The 18,992-nt window shown below is 41.4% G+C and overlaps 1 protein-coding gene across 1 annotated transcript in view; it reads right to left on the bottom strand.

Annotated features, from left to right (window-relative positions):
* PRKG2 (protein kinase cGMP-dependent 2) overlaps nt 1-15,793 on the bottom strand; it is a 99,898-nt gene extending 84,105 nt beyond the window's left edge. Inside the window, exons 1-2 of the mRNA XM_023637856.2 lie at nt 15,622-15,793; nt 5,950-6,423 (exon numbers count right to left, since the gene is read on the bottom strand). Of these exons, the coding sequence (XP_023493624.1) occupies nt 5,950-6,410 (461 nt within the window). The 5' untranslated portion in view covers nt 6,411-6,423; nt 15,622-15,793. The remainder of the gene's footprint in view (nt 1-5,949; nt 6,424-15,621) is intronic.
* Between the last annotated feature and the right edge of the window lie 3,199 nt (nt 15,794-18,992).

Here is an 18,992-nt window from a genome sequence, read left to right as displayed (position 1 = left end):
TATCAGTTAAGTGACAACTTGGTTTCCTCACCCCACCCCTGAGTAGTGAGTTCTGATCTGGATGGCTAAAGGCACATCCTTCTGTTCTCAAACACCCTGACAACTTCCACCAGACCCATCACCCAGCTGCCTTCACCCATAGCTTCTGGCTATCAGATCACCACACAACTGGACTTTTCTCTTCTTCCCTCCCTTATTTAAGGAGCTTCATTTTTTGCTTTTCTGAAGACCCATGATAAGGCAATAGTATTCATAAGCACATGCATGTTTTTTTTAACTGGCCAACTGATAATTAAAAGTCTGTACATACACTCTTAAAAATCTTTAACAATCTATGTAAAATCTAGATATATAACCTCTCATACAGCAACATCTAAGTGACTACTTCATAGAAGGAAAAAAAGAAGGTTTCTTTCTCTCCTGCTTCCGGCAAAATTTTCCTCTACTGCAAACTGGAACAGGGCAGCACCTTCTAGAAGCACAATTTTCAGGGAGAAGTAACAACAGCAGGGAGTGGTTGTACTCACACACAAAAAAGCATTAGAAGAGTATTTACTTCTAATTATATATTTAATTTTTTACATGGCTTCCCAACTAAAATGTGAAGAGTCCTCCTGTAAGATTTATGTTGGAAAAGTGGTATATAGGAGTTGATAGAACAGACTTTAGATAGCGGATTTCCTGGCTTTGAATCCTGGTTCCAATACGAAAAGCTGTGTAATCTTAAGCAAGTTATTTAATTCTGCATCCCTCAGTTTCCCAAATATAAAATGTGAGTGATAATAATAATATCTATCTTACAGGTTTTTTGTGAGGATTAAATAATCCAATAGTTGGAAGCATTCAGAGTGGTGCCTGGCACACAATTAGTATATATAAATGTTATTATTATTACTATCATTATTATTATTCCATAGAAACACTCTTGTTCAATAAAGAAGCCACATTTCTATAACGCACATTCAAATGCTCAGCATGGCTTTAGAAAGGAGGCACAAATAATCACAAACATACTCTTCCTCACTCCTTTTCCATGTCTTTTTTAAAGGGATGACTCACTCACATTTTCCACTTTTACCTATTCTGCTCCTGGGGTGGGAGTGACAAATGAAACTAATTGTCCTTCCTAAAACTAGAGTCAACATCTGAAGTCAGACGGCAAGTCTTTGTTTTATCTTTCCTTTTCACAGAACAACAATAGTTTCAAATGATAGTTTAAGCGTTCTTAGCAAAAGGCACTCATACCAGCAACTTGCCAGATGTCTCCGATTAATTTGCCTGTGCTCCACCAGACATGCAGCCTGAGCTCGTAATTTTGCTCTGCCAGTGCTGAAGTTTGCTAAACAATGTCTACATAAACAGAAAATTTAATCTCAGTAAAAGGTCTGACCTCTGGATGCACAGTTGTCTTGGTGCTCAAGGCAGGTCAAACATGAACAGAAATGCTATCCGAGCTCTTTCTCACCCTCCTTTGCCACTGATTCTCAGTTCTCAGCCTTGAGAAGCACTGTACTCATTTGGGATCCCATTCGTGTCCCTCCATATAAATCACCGTCTGTGCCATCAGATGGATCAAACCCATTCTCTGTGTCCTTTTCACACATGCCCGAGCTCTGGGGATCCAGCACTTGGTGAACATTGATGCAATGGGTAGGCTCTGCTCAGCTCTGCTTGGAATAAGCCAGGAAGCACCAACATTCCTCCTATCAATCAATAGAGTATGTCATAATACAGCAGACTGCTGCCCAAACTGGTCTGACTTGAGGCCTTTCATCTTTGTGAGGAGTTCTAAGAGCACTAGGATTGTAGAGGGAGAGAACTGGTTTCAAACTCAAGAGTCTTGGATTCTAATCTTAGCTCTGCCACTTGCCATCGCATATTCTGCAACTCCCCTGCACCTGTTTCTTCGCTTCTCCAATAATGGGAGTAGTGTGAAATAATCTCTAAGGTTCTACTGGCTCTAAAGTCTTCTGATGCTCACTATGTTAAATTTAACCCAGAGATCAGAGTGTGTGATATACTGTAATATTCGGACTCAAGAAAATTTACAATCCCTGAGTAAGGCTGAGTACCTGTAATAGAAATGGGCTATGTGCCCACATAGTCGTATGCTTCTGAATATCTAAAATGGTCAGCAGGCACAAAGCTAAGTCACTACAAAAGCCTATGACATACTGCATGTTCCATGCAGTTTAAGAGCAAATCTACATTGTGGCCATCTCAATCTGACAGGGACATTCTCATTTCTGTGACTTTGTCCTAAAACTGAACACAGGTCTTACCTTGTCTATAAAGTTTTCCCAAACTTCACTAGATTATAATTCCCATCTCAAGAGATAGCAATCACAGCCAAAAACACATAAGAATACATAACCTACAACTGCAATATCCAATACAATAGCCATTAGACACACGTGGCTATTCAATTTTAAAATTAATTACAATTAAAAATTCAGCTCCTCAGTGGCACTGGCCACATTTCAAGTGCTCAACAGGTACATTTTGCTATTGGCTATCATATTGGACAACACAGACTATAGAACTTTTCCATCATTGCAGACAGCTCTATTGGATGACACTCAATTATTCCAGAATCTGATCTTAAAAAGTAGACCCTTGGGGCTGGCCAGATGACGTAGTGGTTACATTCGCATACAACGCTTCGGTGGCCTGGGGTTCACGGGTTCGGATCCCGGGCACAGACCTACACACCACTCATCAAGCTATGCCGTGGCATCATCCTACATACAAAAAACAGAGGAAGACTGGCACAGATATTAGCTCAGGGTCAATCTTCCTCAGGCCAAAAAAAAAAAAGGTAGACCCTTGAATTTTGCAAGAGACAAATTTCAAGAGTTCTCCAATGCCATTAGAGGATATAAGTTCTCCATAAAAAAAGGCAGGTATAATTATACAGTTTAAGTTATCCCTTCAGACTCTACAAGTACACTTGATGGGTACAGGACAATGAAGCTAGTATGAGCTGGCTGCCTGGAGGTTGACAAGGTTCACTTGCCACTTGAAATACATTTGAGCCCAGGGGCCTCAGCAAACTCACAGACCGCTGTGGCATGGGTTTTAGAGTCTCTCATGAGTTACTGAAAGTGAATCCTCACATTCCAAATCTATCATTTCTCCAAACGTTATGCTCTGGTTTCTGTCAGTACTTCCTATCTCCTGATGCTGCTGATTGCAGGAGGGCTGGGAGTCTCCTCTCCATTTCCTGCTCACTGTTATGTACTCATCAGAGATATCCTTTCTGACAAAAAGACTGAAAAGCCATTCAATGGCTTTCCCATCCAGTATGGAGGGGGGACTTCATCCAAAATGTAATTGGCATAGATTAGTAGGAACAAATTTAGTCATAAATTCAATTAATAAACTTTATAAAAGTTCAACAAAATGTCATGAGAACCTAAGAATATAGAGAGGAGACATTTTGACTCATGTCTTAAATTGTCTCTTATCTAGCAGGAACTGCTTGGAAAAGTAGCCAAACCAGGCTACTGTATGTCATCCTTGTATTATCGAATGATGCTCCCATATTTTTTAAAGCTCTAATTTCTAGAAAATTGTTTCTTACAAAATTTTTGATAGATAGTGTAAAAGATAGACAAAAATATCCAAGGTTTACTTATGGCTTTCCTCCAAAACTGGAACTATCTCAAAATAGAAAATGAACTGTAATATTTAGCCCTGTTGAAAAACTGGAAAATTAAAAATCTCTGAATTGATGATGTTAGCTGTTTCTGTTTAGCCAGTTATTCCAGACTTCAGGAAAGATATATTTTGCAAGGGAAATTAAGGCACAAACCAGTCAACAAAAAAAGAGTGGTTCCCATATTCTATTTAATTTTCGAATTTAGAACCACAAGGCTCTATGAAAGCATATGGGGAATATTAGGGCATGAATCATCTAGTTTGCTCTCTTTAGGACTTAATCATTAGGAATCAGTTAGCCCATTTCTTCATCATGACCTCAACACAGACTTGAATCCATCTGGCTTGCCTTTATGATGAGGGGAATCATTACTAGTCCTTTCTCAAGAGCTATAATGTCTTTCCTCTCATGTCCCACTTACGATAGACAGACGAAAAGGAGTATGGTTTGGCCCAGCAATTGCCTGTGCAGAACTACTGATTTTCTTCTTCATAGTAGAGCTAATAAAGAAATTCATAGGAATATGCTTATATTGGATTGTTCAGTTACCTAACACCAGGAGAATAGTGTATTGCCTCAAGATGCCTCAAGTCTTTGGAACAAAACAATTGAACATTATCTTTGTTCAAGAGGAGAAATCTGATGGGATATGTAGGAAGAGGGTCAAAGAAGATGAATTGCTATTGAATTCTCTTACACTTCTCCTAGATATACAAGCACACTGCTATCTGAAAGATACTATATTATGCTTATGTCTATATAGTAACATGATGCATGATATATAATGTTACCATATGTGCATATATCTCTGATATATCAAAAGAGAACCATGGATGATGTTCAGTTTTTGAAAAGCAAGCGTAAGTTTCTAACATTTATAATTTCTGAATTCACACCATTAAAAAGAAATAATTATTACTTTTGCAAAGGGAATAGATAAGACCTTTCTAAACCAACTAATAAAAAACTCTTGGTTTAAAAAACTCTTCTGAACTCTAATATTAATCAGATTTCTTTCAGCCACAGAGTAGTATGATTAATAATCCAGCATGACTTGTTTCCTTAACAAATATTTATCAATCATTCACTATGTGCCAAGTACTGTCAACAAATTGATGAATTAAACCTCCCTTTATGATTCTGTTGTCAAAATTAATCATTTATTTGTTTAAGTCAGATGTTTTAATCTTGATTTATATACTTGTGTCTGTGAATAAATTAAAATTTGTTTTAATTTCACAAATATTGCAATTTGCAAGAGAGATCCAGGCCCAGCCAAGACATTACCAAGGCAAAAGATCTAATTTCAACTAATAAATATTCACTCATTTAAAAACAATGTAGAAAGGAGACTGTAACTTATAATGTTTCTAGTCAATCTTTCCTGGTTAGGAAGTTCAGACTTTAGCCAGAAAGTACACACACACACATGCAAGAATGCCGTGATAAATATTTACATGTTCTTTTAAAAATCCTTATTTTTATAATTAATTCTAGCTTTTAATTGTTTCCACCTAGTCTATGCTCCTTTTCTTCCTCTGGGTCTCAGTCAACGGTCACCTCATTAGCCATATCTCCGTGACAATCTCAATCCTGTTGCCTCCTTCCCATTCTCTCTCCCTAATCCCAGATACTACCCACTGTACTCGTGGTTTCATCATGTCATGTATCCCAATTAATAATTACAGAATGCTTACTTATGTCCATGTACACTGTCTACCTCCCCACAAGAAAGCCTCTGTGTCTATTTATTCACTGATACATGCTTAGCATCTAACACAGTGGGTGGAAGACGTAACGCTCAGCTTAAACTGTGGAATGAGTGAATGAATGAACTCATCCCTTTGAGTCTCCAGCTCACTCCTTTTTCATGACACTTGCAGACTAAGTGCTAATAAGTGGTTTTTATTATACATACTCATAATTCATTGTGATTTGTGTACACTTTTAAGTCCACTCCTATAGAAAGAGAGAAGCACAGACTTCCAAAAGCTACTTCTTCACTCCCCTTAGGGTTTTCAAGACAATGGAAATTACTTTTGTAATCTCAGCTCCTCAGTTACACATATCACAAATCAAAGTCTAGGTTAAGCACAATTCCAACTTTAAAGAGAAGTTCTGCTTAAAGGGACACTCTTTTGCAAAACAAAACCATTTTAGAAGTCCTTCTATCTCCAAATCTGAAAGAGTCAATATGCTCTTTACCACTGAGGAGGATTAATAAATATCACTCTAGTGTTTCATAATATGGAGGCCATCCAAGTCAAAAGGGTGTGGAAACTTCTTACCTGGAGTCCTTTCTGACTCTTGCTTTCTCAAAGGAAAATTCAGGGGGTTTATTGAGGTCATAGGTTCGGGTTGTTGGCTCAGCAGACACCCCAGCCTTTGCTCCCCTTCTGCTATGGAGAGAGACCAATCCTGAGGTCTTCCGGTGGACCTCAAGAGGCACTTTATCTGGAGAGGCCTGAAGCGGGCTTCCTCCCTGCATGTGCAACACATCCTGAAGCTTGTTCAGCTGGATGCACTTGTTCTGGAGCTCCTCCGTGAGCTCTGCAATGGCTACAGTCTGCTTCGACAGCTGCTCCCGCAGCTCCTTCAAATGGTACTCCCGCTCCTGGATCTCGGCATCCTTCCTCCTCAATTCTCTCTCCAGTTCAGTCACCTTGCTCTGCAGGGCATCGGTGGTGAGGTTCCCAGAGTGGCCATCTGGATGCTTGGAATGTTTGGGTTTCACTGAACCATTTCCCATTTTGCTCAAAGACCTGAGAGAAGGCACAGAATTCGAAATTACCTAGTGGAGTTTCACTTCCCAACAGCCGCCACCACTCCTCTCATTCTGATCTGTTTCATAAATAGAAACACAGCAGTCATCACTGTTTGATAAGCAATAAAATTCCCCATGCTTCCAGAAGGAAAGCTATTGACTGATTTCCTTAATCCCTCCAAGAGGCGGCATTGGCACTTGGTTCCATTCTTACCTGCTGTTCTCTTTGGTCATTGTCTCCGGACAGCTGTCAAAAGCATCCCAACAAAAGTGTGATTTGGATGTCAGCATGGCCAAGATAAAACGGAAATGAGCAGCTCCAGCAGCAGAGGCTTGAAAATGTCACAACTCTCAGAGCTCCCTGGGCAGCTACACTCAAAGACCTTCCCCTGATTTAGAAAATCACACATCTGCATTCCTCAGAGGAGGAGCCAGAGTCGCTGCTGCTTTATTCACACTTTACTCCTGCTGTACGTACCTATTAAGTTCTGCATTTCTGATAATGCTCACTGTTAGAAACTTCTGGATTGCAGTTACCAGAAGGTAAAACAGAGGTATGGGGGTTCTTCTACATCCTTTACTTTATATCCTAGAGCAAGGTTGTCCCAAAAAACCATCACCTACAGTACAAGGCTCTCTTCTTTTCCTATTAAGAATACCCTCAGTATAGGCCACAAAATAGTCCTGGGATGTGAAATGCAGATCAGAAACCATGAGGCATGATTTTAGTTGACTCAGAAACGTTGTTTAGTTTATTAGTTATGTATTTATTTTAACATTCATTAGAAATATAAATAATTGGCACCCCAGGGTTGTGAGGCCAAATTAGGTATTTAGGTTTACTGAGTCAATTCAATGAAAATAGAAAATAAATCATCTGCAGATAATACACACACATGAGCAAAATCAAAAAGGAGAATTCAGGAGGGTGAAGTTTGGAAAATACTGCTTTGATTAATTGTCATAAAGTTGAAGTCTTTTTAGACTACCTATTTAAATTTCGTACTTTTACACGTGCTATGTTTTGTGTGTGTGCGAGGAAGACTGACCCTGAGCTAACATCTGTTGCCAGTCTTCCTCTTTTTGCTTGAGGAAGATTGTCCCTGAGCTAACACCTGTGCCAAGCTTCCTGTGTTTTGTATCTGGGTCGCCACCACAGTGTGAGTTGATGAGCAGTGTAAGTCGCACCCGGGATCCGAACCCAAGGACCCTGGGCCGCTGAAGTGGAGAGCACAAACTTAACCACTACACCACTGGACCAGCTCTTACAGGTGCAATTTTTGACAGCCGCAACCCAAGAAGCATTATAGTGCTTGTAAACTGAGTTTGAATTACTTATGATTATCTAATGTCTGAAGAGATAGATGCAACTTTGAAGTTATACATCCCATACATTTGTGCCCTTCTCTCCCTCCAAATTTCAAACTCAGAGAGAAACGAAATGCTTAGACTGATTTCACTAGCTCTACTGGAATAATCATGAACTCTATGACAATAAAAGCGTAGATGGAAAAGAGCCTGTAAATTTCAAACAAATGCAACCAAACAGCCACTGCAGGTCACCTAAGATGGATGGTACAAACAGAAAATAAATGTACTTATAAAAGTAATCTTGCAGCACCCAGATATTCCTCATAGAGTTCACGTTCAAAGTAGTCATTAATAAACATTAACCTCAAGAGAACTGCCTTAGTATGTTACAGAGATGAAGCAGATTTAACCTTTAAGTTTCTGTTGACTTGTTAGCATTTACTATTCTTACATATTAGGAATATATAAAAAGGAGATTAGAATTCAAAGAAGCAGCCCTAGATACCCTTGGATTCTGAATAAGCAATTCAGAAGACGTTTAAATGGGACCTGAGAATAAACTTGAATGAGATTCAGAACGACAGGCATGAGAAAGGTACTTCCAAAGGTACCTTGAATTAACGTGTGCGTAAGTTTCTAACACGTAGCAGTGAGCCATCTTCTAGACATACTTTTCTGGTTCGTGGACAAGTACTCCTCTGCCAAGGCAGGACGGAGGGAAGGAGTGGTCAGAGGAAAAGGAGCTGCCTTATAAAGAACAAAAGTAAGCACAAAAACTGTTAAATCTAATATTAAACTAACAACCCATTCTTTATTCAAAAAACAATTGTTTACTAAGACCTAACTAAGTGTCACATACTCTATCAGTGTCATAGTTCCATGAATTTGCAGTCAAATTTGACACAGAAAACAGTTCTAGCATTCTAAATACGAAAAGGCTTAGCATCATTCTTGCTCTATGTATGGCATTCAAAACACTCTGTACCAATCCAACAATTTTACAAACTTGAAGCACAATTAAGTAGAAGATATTAAATTTTCCCAAAACACAACTATTCCCTGACTTTAACGAGGTCATTTTGGAAGCTGTATAAATCTTTCAAGCTGTTTAGAATTCCAAAGATGGGTGCAATGAGAGTAACTAACTCATCCTTCAAGTCACTAATTTAAGATGTAGTAAGTTACTAAATGGCTCAATACCAAGTCTGATTTCCTGGTTAGTTTCCCCATTTAAATACTGATGTACCTCAAGCCAAGGCTTCAAGTGTCTGGCTTCATAAAACCCAATTAGATTCACTCTGTTTCCTGTATCAGTCACTAAGACAGATAAGCTATTTCTCAAATATGTATTACTAGCCACAAGGAGAAGTGAACCACAGGATATTGCTCCATCAATCTAGCAACCATACGTTACTAGAACCTTTCTTATAATCAGAGGGCAGCACATGATGTAATAAGAAATGAACCTGGAGATAAAGATCAGGATTTAACATGAGCAATGGAGTCAGGCCAGCCAGAGGAGGAAGACAATCTGCCCTTTCCCAGCTGTGTAACCTTCTATAAATTACTTAGAATCCTCTAGTACGTGACTAGAGACAGGGCACTTAGTGTCTTGGTGTGAGGAAATGTCCAGAGGGGATCATTGCTAGGTGGGACAGAAGTCTAGTCTGGACATCTTCCAGGCAGGAGGTCTTTAAAGATGCAAATTATTCCCCTGGGGGTGGGGGAGGGGAATCTTAGTCTGTCTGGATCACATGTTCTATTAAGAAAAGAAGTCACTCCGGAACAAATAGCCTGGGAAACTTCCCCGGTAAGAGAAGCCTCATCAAAAGATGGAGACTAGAAAACATTGTGAATGACCTAGCCCTGGTTCCAGGACTGCAAGGACTCCTCAAGCTCTGTAATTTCTTCATGTAGCCACTATGTATTTTCACATATTGCAGTGTAATCCTTAAACCAAAAAGGCCCACGTAATAATCTTTGAAGACAACAAAAAAACATAGTTCAACTGCAGCCAGAGACAGGAGAGAGGAATAGAATGAGCAGTGGCATTTAACAAGAAGAGAGGAAAAGCATATAAAACTATAAATTATTATTACATTAATTTAAATACTATTTAGGAAATATCACACATAAGAGGTAACTAGAAAAGACACAGGAAAAGCAAAACTGACTGTGAAGGCTCTTGCAGGCGGATTAACACCTGGCAGCCAATGTGGGAGGAATTAAGCTTAGTTGTGTTTTTCCTCCAGCCTCAAAGTAGTTTGAAACCAAAATCTTGGCTCTGATCTAGATAACGTCTATTTCTCTCTCTGTCCATCTGGAGTGTGATATAAATACACACACACACACACATTTATACATATATATATATATATATATATATACGTATACGTATATATACAAGTATAGCCACACGTATATCCACAAATATGGGAGATGGTACAGTGCTGGCTAAGGTTATAGGGCCAGAGTCCCAATCCAAGCACTGTCACTTGGGCATGATATTTGGCTTGAGAGTGAATAACAGAAGAGAGAGAGAGACATATAGATAGATCAACAGACAGATAAAATAATGTTGTGTATAATTTAGAGTTGTTAGAGTTAAACGAGATAAACCACGATAAGAATTTAGCACAGTGACTGACACATAGTGTGTATTTAGTAAATATTAAATATTACCATTTTTATCACTGTTAACATTATTTATCCAACAAAATAACTCAGTAGAAAAACTTACTGATCAAAAAATATGAACTAAACCAACACAATATTATTACAGGACAACAAAGTCAGAGTGGTGATACTACCAGACTTCAAGGCTTACTATAAAGCTGCCATAATCAAGACAGTGGGGTATTAGTGAAAGAATAGAAAATAGATCAATGGCACAGAATAGAGAGCCTGGAAATAGAACCACACAAATACAGTCAACCGACCTTTGACAAAGGAGCAAAGGCAATCCACTGGGGAAAGGATTGTCTTTTTAACAAATTGTATTGCAACAACTGGATATCCATATGCAAAACAAATAAATCTAGACACAGACCTTACATCTTTTATAAAACTTACCTCAAAATGGATCAAAGACCTAAATATAAAACACAAAACTATATAACTGCTAGTAGACAATCTACTAGGAGAAAATCTAAGTGATCTTGGCTTTAGTGGCAACTTTTCTGAATAAAACACCAAAAGCATGATCCATGAAAGGAAAAAGTGATAAGCTTGACTTTATTAAAATTAAAAACTTCTGCTCCCCAAAAGACACTGTTAAGAGAATGAAACAACAAGCCATAGACTGAAAGTATTTGTAAAAGACCTATCTAATAAAGGATTAGTATCCAAAATATACAAAGAACACTTAACACTCAACAATAAGAAAACAAACAAGAAAACTCAGCTGAAAAATGGGCAAAAGATCTAACCAGATACCTCACCACAGAAGATACACAAATGGCAAATAAGGATATGAAAAGATGCTCAACATCATATGTCGTTATGGAATCTCAAAACAACGAGACACCACAACACACATATTAGCATGGCCAAAATCCAAAGCACTGACAACACCAAATGCTGGAGAAGATATGGAACAACATGAACTCTCATTCTTTGCTGATGGGAATGCAAAATGGTACAGCCACTTTGGAAGACAGTTTGGCAGTTTCTTACAAAGCTAAACAAACATGATCCAGAAGCATGCTCCTTGGCATTTATCTAACTGATATGAAAATGTATGTCCACACCAAAACCTGCATTCAGATGTCTACAGCAGCTTTATTCATAATTGCCAAAACCTGGAGGCAACCCAGATGTCCTTCAATGAATGATGGATAAACAAGCAGTGGTATATCCAGACAATGGAATATTATTCTGTGATAAAAAGTAATAACTATTAAGCCATGAAAAGGCATGGAGGAACTTTAAATGCATATTGCTAAGTGAAGGAAGCCAATCTGAAAATCCTACATATTGCAGGATTCCAACTATACGACATTCTGGAAAAGACAAAACTTGGAGACAGTAAAAAGATCAGTGGTTGCCAGGGGCTTGGGGAGAAGGAGGGAGAAATGAATAGATGAAGCAGAGGGGAATTCTGGGGCAGCGAAACTATCTGTATAATATGGTAATGGTGGACACATGTCACTATACATTTATCCAAACTCATAGAATGTACAACACAAGGAATGAACCCTAATGTACACTCTGGACTTTAGTTAATAACACTGTCAATATTGGTTCATCAATTATAACAAGAGTACCACACTGATACAAGATGTTAAGAAGAGAGCAAGGGGGGCCTATATGGAAACTCTCTGTACTTTTCACCTAATTTTTCTGTAAATCTAAAAAATAAAGTCTATTAATCAAAAAAAGAAAGAACATGTACTAACAAATGAATGCAAGAAAGCTGACAGCATACTCAGGGAACAGGCTGAAATGCATAAGTGAAGGAGAATGAGGAGAAATGATGCTGAAAACCAAGATACTGTATAAGGTACTAAAAAATTTCATATGCCATGTTATGGTATCTGGATTTTAGTGTAGGTCAAGTTGTTTTCACATTATGTGGTCAGACCTGTCCTTTAGAAAAATAACTTTCTTGGTAATAAGTATGGAATGGAGTAAAAAGAGCTTAGAAGAAAGATAAAGTAATAGACTATTGCACCAATCTAAGTAGGAAGTGAGGAGGACAGAATTAAGGCCAGACAGAATCCCAATCCCATCCTATTGTCTTGAACTCAAGAAAAAATGGACCACATCCGTGGCAGCCAGAAGAGAAAAACATTATCATAGGAGATTTGGTAAAAGCTATGGCTACAGGCAACTCTGAAATTTCCTTCACTTCAACAAATCATGAAAAGTAGAACACATTCTTTTTCATAATACTTGCAGGTTTGCCTGAAGTTAAAGGAGTGAATTATACAGGCTTTTATAGACAGTCCTCTAAGTATATATGAAACTGATGCAGTCAGTTGATGTTACTCTTATCTTCGTCTCATCAAAATTCTTTTAGAAAATAACCATCATTGAACATATAAATCTCCGCTTCACCTCCCCGAAGCAAACCACACAGAGTGGTCCTTGTGAGAATCAGCTCAACCCCATATCAATGCCACAATTAAAAGCATCTGTCCATCTGACCTGACTGTTGATCTGGGGCTCAGTTTTGAATCTACTGATTGCTTTCCCTGTCCACGACATCTTAGTTTGGAGGGTAATTTTCTCTTGTTAACGCAGTTATATGAGTTTCTTATGGAACCAAAGTTTCAGCTACTCCCGAGGCTTCTTATCACTTTGAAGTGTCCCTCCCCCAGCAAAATGTTTACAGTGAATTTTATAAACGCCACATATCCTGTATTTTCACTGCCAAATGTGGTGGCATTCCATTCAGCTCCTTTTGGTTGCTACCTTTGCAGATAAACAGGCAAACACACATAAATATAATTTTATAGATGTAGGTCCGGAGATTACAGCTGATGAAATCTGAGCACTGATAAGATAAACAATAAAGATTTGGAAGTTTCCATTGTGGCAACTGAGTAAGAGGTGATGTCATTAAGCAAAATAAGGAGCAGATCTGAGGGATAAGACCGTGAGTTTAATTTTGGACAAGCTCGGTTTGAGGGACCTGTGGAAACCTTAAGGTAGAGAAGTTCTGTAGGCAGCAAGAAACAAAGGACTAGAAAATCCAAAGCAGGAGCTGAAAATATTTAGCAATCATCGATACATAAGTAGTGGCTGAAGCTGAAGCAGAAGAAGAAAGTGCCCAGGACACTGGCAGTGAGGAGAGTAAGAGTGTCTCGGTCTATAGGAAGTTTGAGAGAAAAACTAGAGATATGGTAAGAAGAAGCTATTGCTTTGGTAAAAGTGAGAGAAGACATGGAGGGAACAATAGTAAAAATCAAGCATGACGGGAGGAATACTGCAGGGACAAAATTTCTAAATGTGGTAATTAAATAGGTGTACACAAGAGGGAAGTCAAAATGATTCCAATGTTTTGATCTTAGAAGGCTTGAAGGAAGGCAGTACTATTAACTCATTCATTCATTCATTCACCTAAAAATAGAGCACCATCTATGGGCTAGGGCACGGTGACACTGACCACGGTTAGAAGAATAAGTATGCTTTATGGAGAAGGTAATGAATCTGGATTTATATTTGGTGAGTTTGAGGTGCCGGTGGGTCATCAGGGTGGAAATGTCTAGCAGATGGTAGCAAAGAAGAAAGGTCAAGTCAAGAGACCGCTATGATAGTAGTAAGAACTGAAGTCCCATTAGTAGATGAGATCACTAAGGGAGAAAAGCAAGGAATGTCTCTATTGTTAAGTATGTACATTTAGATAATACCTGTGGATATTATTCATAGGAGAAGAGGAGGAGAAGCAAACAACAAAGATGGAGAAGGAATAGTTGTACAAAGAAGAGATGTATCATAGAAGCCAGGAAGATAAGATTTTCAAGAGGTGAGCAGGCTGCGGTTCACATCCCACAGACACATCAAAGCAAAGGAGATCAGACGGAAAAGCACTGAATTTAGCCTTTCACAGAAGACTGGGATAGAAATCCGATTACAAAGCTGACACTGAGAGTAGGGACTCCAATATGGTATCATGGTCCATGCAATGGATTTTTACAATAGTGAAAACGTGAGAGTAGTATTTGTAAGCTCAGAATAATGAACCAGCGAACATAGAGAAAATGAAAACATAGGAGAAGAGGGGATAATTGATAGGAAAACAGCCTAGAGGCAGCAAGACAATGTGGGATCTAAAGACTTGGGCAACATCCAGGAAACATATGCCTTCACTGTGAGGTGAATTAGCTTCACTTGCAGGGATTTCAGAGGACTGGAATGAAGTATTTCATGTAAAAAAGAAAGCTCTCTGTGCACCATCTTTTTATGTCCTTTATTCTTAGTTATGAAATGTTCCAATAGAAAGGATGGCCTCTAATTCTCTAAAGAGAATTCTCCACCATATTAGCTCCCACGCTCCTGTGTAAAACTAAACAGGAGTACTGGCAACAGCTACTGTATGTTATGTGGGTCGATCACCTTCTCCAGGAGTTAAATAGAAACTTGCAAAGAAAAGAGATAATTTCTAAGGAACGGGGGGAGAGGGGCGGGGTGGGGGGTGTATGTTGCTATCCCCCTGTATAAAAAAGCCCCTGGGAACTTCGGGAACAAGATGAAGATCAGGAAACCAAGGCGTTTGTCAGAGGGTCATCCTGTCTACCTGTCCATTCTGTCAGCGTCGTTTCTTTCCATTCTCAGCTATGGTCTCAACTGCTGTATATCTGCACTCTAGTTCTTCTCAAACTTGCACCCATTGCATTTTCTCTCATCCCCAAAGTGACTGATTTGTTTATCTGCTCGTTTCTGCATCACCACGAAATACACAGCAAGAAACTTGAAGGCGCCTCACGATGCTGAGAGTGACACAGGACACCCACACAAGTTTACAAGGACTCAAAGTATTCGTTTCCTAGCAGCTACCCAGAGCTCGGCAAAGCGGAGCCAGGAGCGCACGCCCTGACAGCACCGCGAAGCCCCCAGCCCGGAGCAACAGTCTCCTCGGGGGCCCCGGGCTACAGGCGTGCGAACCCTGAGCACTCCTCCCTGGGGCTGAATCCCCCCTCCTGCCCCTTCTTAAAATCAAGTAGCCTTCCCCGGCCTCCAGGAGCTCACGAAAGGCTGCCACACCAAGTTAATGCAACGCGTGCACACGTCCGCAAGCAAACACAACAGTCCAGAGACGAGACAGGCTGGGTGTGGAACAGAGGCGCACACGCGCAACCCACGCACAGCAGGCACACGCGCGCACTCCGACCCCGTCCCCCCTGCGCACCCCGGTGCCCAAACCCCTGCCCGCTATCCTCACCAGGCAGCCGGGTAACTTTCCAGGTGCGCAGCTCGTCCCCTCGGCACCGCCGCCCCTGCGTCTCCGCGGCCTCGCCACGCCGCGCTCCCCGCCGCCAGCGGCGCCCGAGCCGAGCGCAGGTCGGCTCAGCGAGCCCGGGCTAGGCGCAGGGCGCGCCGCGCTGGCCCGGGGCTGCGGGCGCCGGCGCGCGGGCTCCGCGGGGGCTGCTGGGGGCGCAGACGAGCGCGCTGCGGGCCGGAGCTGCGGCGGCCTGGGTGCTGTCGCCTGGCTCCTCCGCGGGGCCGGTGCAGAGCGGCCGCGCGGGGAGGGAGGGAGGGGAGGAGGGAGGAGAAGAGGAGACAGAGGGGGCGGGGGTCAGCCGGGGCTATGGCGTGGAACAGCGGGATGCCTGCTTCCCTAAAGGTGGGGTTACCGCGCGCACCCACAGCGCCGCACCTTCGCTCCCGACACCAGCCGGCGGCGACAGCCGCAGTCTGCGCTTTATACCCCATACCCTCCAGAGTGAGGCAACTTAAGTAGGGAGATAACATCGGGCTGTAAGCATTTTTTTCATGTTGTTATTATTTCTATTTCAAGTGTGTGGGACGAGGGGAGAGGAAAGTTCAGGAAGGTGTTCATCTTTTCCTTCCCCGCCCTTTCTCCCCACCCCTCCAGTGTGTTTTCACTGCGAGGTGTCTCCCACCTCTCCTTTGCTCCCAGAGCGCAAACAGGCGCACGTATCCTGGACGTGCGCTCCCCCGTCACACCGATGCCCTTGTGGAAGACATGTGACCCCCGAGCAGCTCGGCGACGAGCTTTTCCTGGACTCTGGAGCCATAACTTGCATCTCGTTTGCTAATTCACGTGACGCTGGGGGCAGTGATTTGAACCCAGTTTCAAGGGACAGAGATTATACCTTCGGAATCCATAGGTCTTTTGGCAGAGAACTTTCTTGATCACCCAAGCTGGTAATGCTCTCGCTGACGCCTTTTGATTACATGTTTTCTCCTGAGGCTTGCATTATGGTTTTCTAAATATATATATACCCCACCGCATTATTTGCTGTGCTCTGGAGTTGTGAGATCTTCGTGTGGCTTTTCCCCTTTCCTCCTGCCCCCAGAGGAATTTCTCTGGCAAATCCACCGAGGACAAGGGCAGTTTCTGTGTTGAGGAATGGGCAGTACAGTGAGGGTCTATTCTTCGCTGTGCCTCCAGAGAATGTCAGAACCCAGCTCTCCAGGGTTTTAAACCACATGGTGCAGTGGGACTCATGTAATACCGGTCTGCACTATTACATACGTAAACTTATGTAGAAATGAGGCGCGCATAAAGTATGTTGAACGGGGCCGTTAAATTTCAGAGGAGGAAAAATGTAGTTCTGTTTGGGTTTGTGCTAACCGGAAAAAAATAAGCAAAAGTGCAAAGTACTATTTCATGAACATATGCCAGAATCTTTCCATTTTATGCAGGCCTTCAAAATTGCCCAACTTGAGGAGATGGGGATGGAGGAGAATTCCACAGAAAAAGGGAAAATAAGTCTTGTTAAGTCACAGTAATAATTGACTTTTAAGTCAACGGGCTGGATGTTTATGAACAGTTATGAACAAAGGAGAAAATCAGAGATTTTCAAAGTCCTTACATTTCATTTAGTCCATTTCTGGGGGAAACTGTGAGTTGCTAATTAATGAGTCCGAAAAATGATGTGTCGGGTCAAAGCTTGCATTTTTTAAATGAAGTAGAATAGAATAGAATAAAAATATCAAAGTATATCACTCATCATAAGAGTAAATATGCTCTACAAATCTTTCATTTCAGTTAAATATGTAGGTAAGTGTGTACTGGGTCAGTCACGTAATGTGTATTTTCTTATTGTTCCTTGAGGTAAAAACTTGAAAACCACTGGTAGAGTGCAGCTGCTGCCCGCGATCAGAGTCTGAGGAGAAACTTAGGTTCCTTCCCAGAGATCCTGTACTCTGTACAATACCATGCTGAATTGCAGAGAACGAAGAGGAGGAGGAGGTGGAGGAGAAAAGGGACTATTTTCAAGCCCTGTGTTCATTCTTTCAGCAAATATGTTTGAGTGCCTCCTATGCTTCACACCCAGTGCTAAAATCTGGGAATTCACTGGTGAAAAACATCAACGTGTGATCTCGACAGTTTAGAATCTACAATCTCGAATTAAAAAACACGAAAGTAACTATAAATGTGATCAACGCTTGAAGGAAAATATAACATGACAGTAAAACTTATGGGGTCATAATTTAGATGTAGGAGGCTGCAATTAATAATTAACCCGATTTAAAATGTCTTCAACGATAAGGAAATTTACTGTTTAGTATGGCAAGAAGTTCCAAGGTTGAGAGGCCCTAGCCGGTAAATTCAGCAACTTGATGATGTCAGGGAAGGCCCGCGCTGTTTCCGGTTTCCCCATTGCCGTCTCCAGGACACCAGCTTTGTACCTGGGTCTGCCCCACTCATGGTCCCAGGATGGGTGGAGCAGCTCCCGTTATAATCCTCACAATGCCCAATGGTAGCAGAGTGTGTCTGTTTACAAGAGTGGGGCAATCTCTCAGAAGCTTCCTGCAGACTTCTCATCTGTCATTGTCCAACATGCGTCACATGCCCACACCTAAATGATAGGAATGGAGGGAGAATTACCACAATTGGCTTGGGCTCTTCAGGATTTTCCCCTGAACTCTTCAGGATTGCGTTCTTTGAGGAGTGGATACCCAAACAAAAAGGAAAAGGTGGCAAGGCAGAGTCTGCTAGAAGGGCCCAGGGATGACTCCTCTGAAAAAGTGACATTTAAACTTAAGATGAGGAAGAGTCAGCAAAGAGTGAGGAGGAAGCAGCTGCAGGCAGATGGAATTGCATGTGTGGTCTGACTCTGTGCCACGTGTTAAAGGTGTACATGCAGTTTCTCATTCACTACCTTGATCCAAAGAGGTAAGCATCCCTCAGGAAGCAACCTCAGAGCTTAATAGCCTGATCAAGTTCACAGAGCTAGTAAGTTGCAGAGCCAATCTATCCAATTTCAGAGCCTGAAATCTTTGACCTCTTCTGCCTCTGCAGAGACAGTGAGAAGCCAAAATCCCCCGGTCTTTCTTGGCTACACCCCCTCTCCAGGCACCCTCTGCAAGGTTTCTCTGGGCCCACTGCTAGTGCAGGGCATGTATTCATGAATAACCCCTCTCCTCTCTGCCAAGCACTGTGACCAGAGCACTAGGGTTCATGTGATGTCAAAACTCGAAGGTAGGCTGTGGAGATGTGGAGGGTAAAATGCCCATCTTTGGGTTACACGCAGTTGGAGAAGGACCTAAATAGCCTCGGTGTTTTAGAGAAATCTCTGTTTTTCCTACTTTCTGTTTCTCACGTGGACCTGCATCCAAGGG

This window comes from Equus caballus, chromosome 3 (genome assembly GCF_041296265.1).
Source record: "Equus caballus isolate H_3958 breed thoroughbred chromosome 3, TB-T2T, whole genome shotgun sequence".
NCBI lineage: Eukaryota > Metazoa > Chordata > Mammalia > Perissodactyla > Equidae > Equus > Equus caballus.
This window is presented reverse-complemented; position numbering and strand designations above follow the sequence as displayed.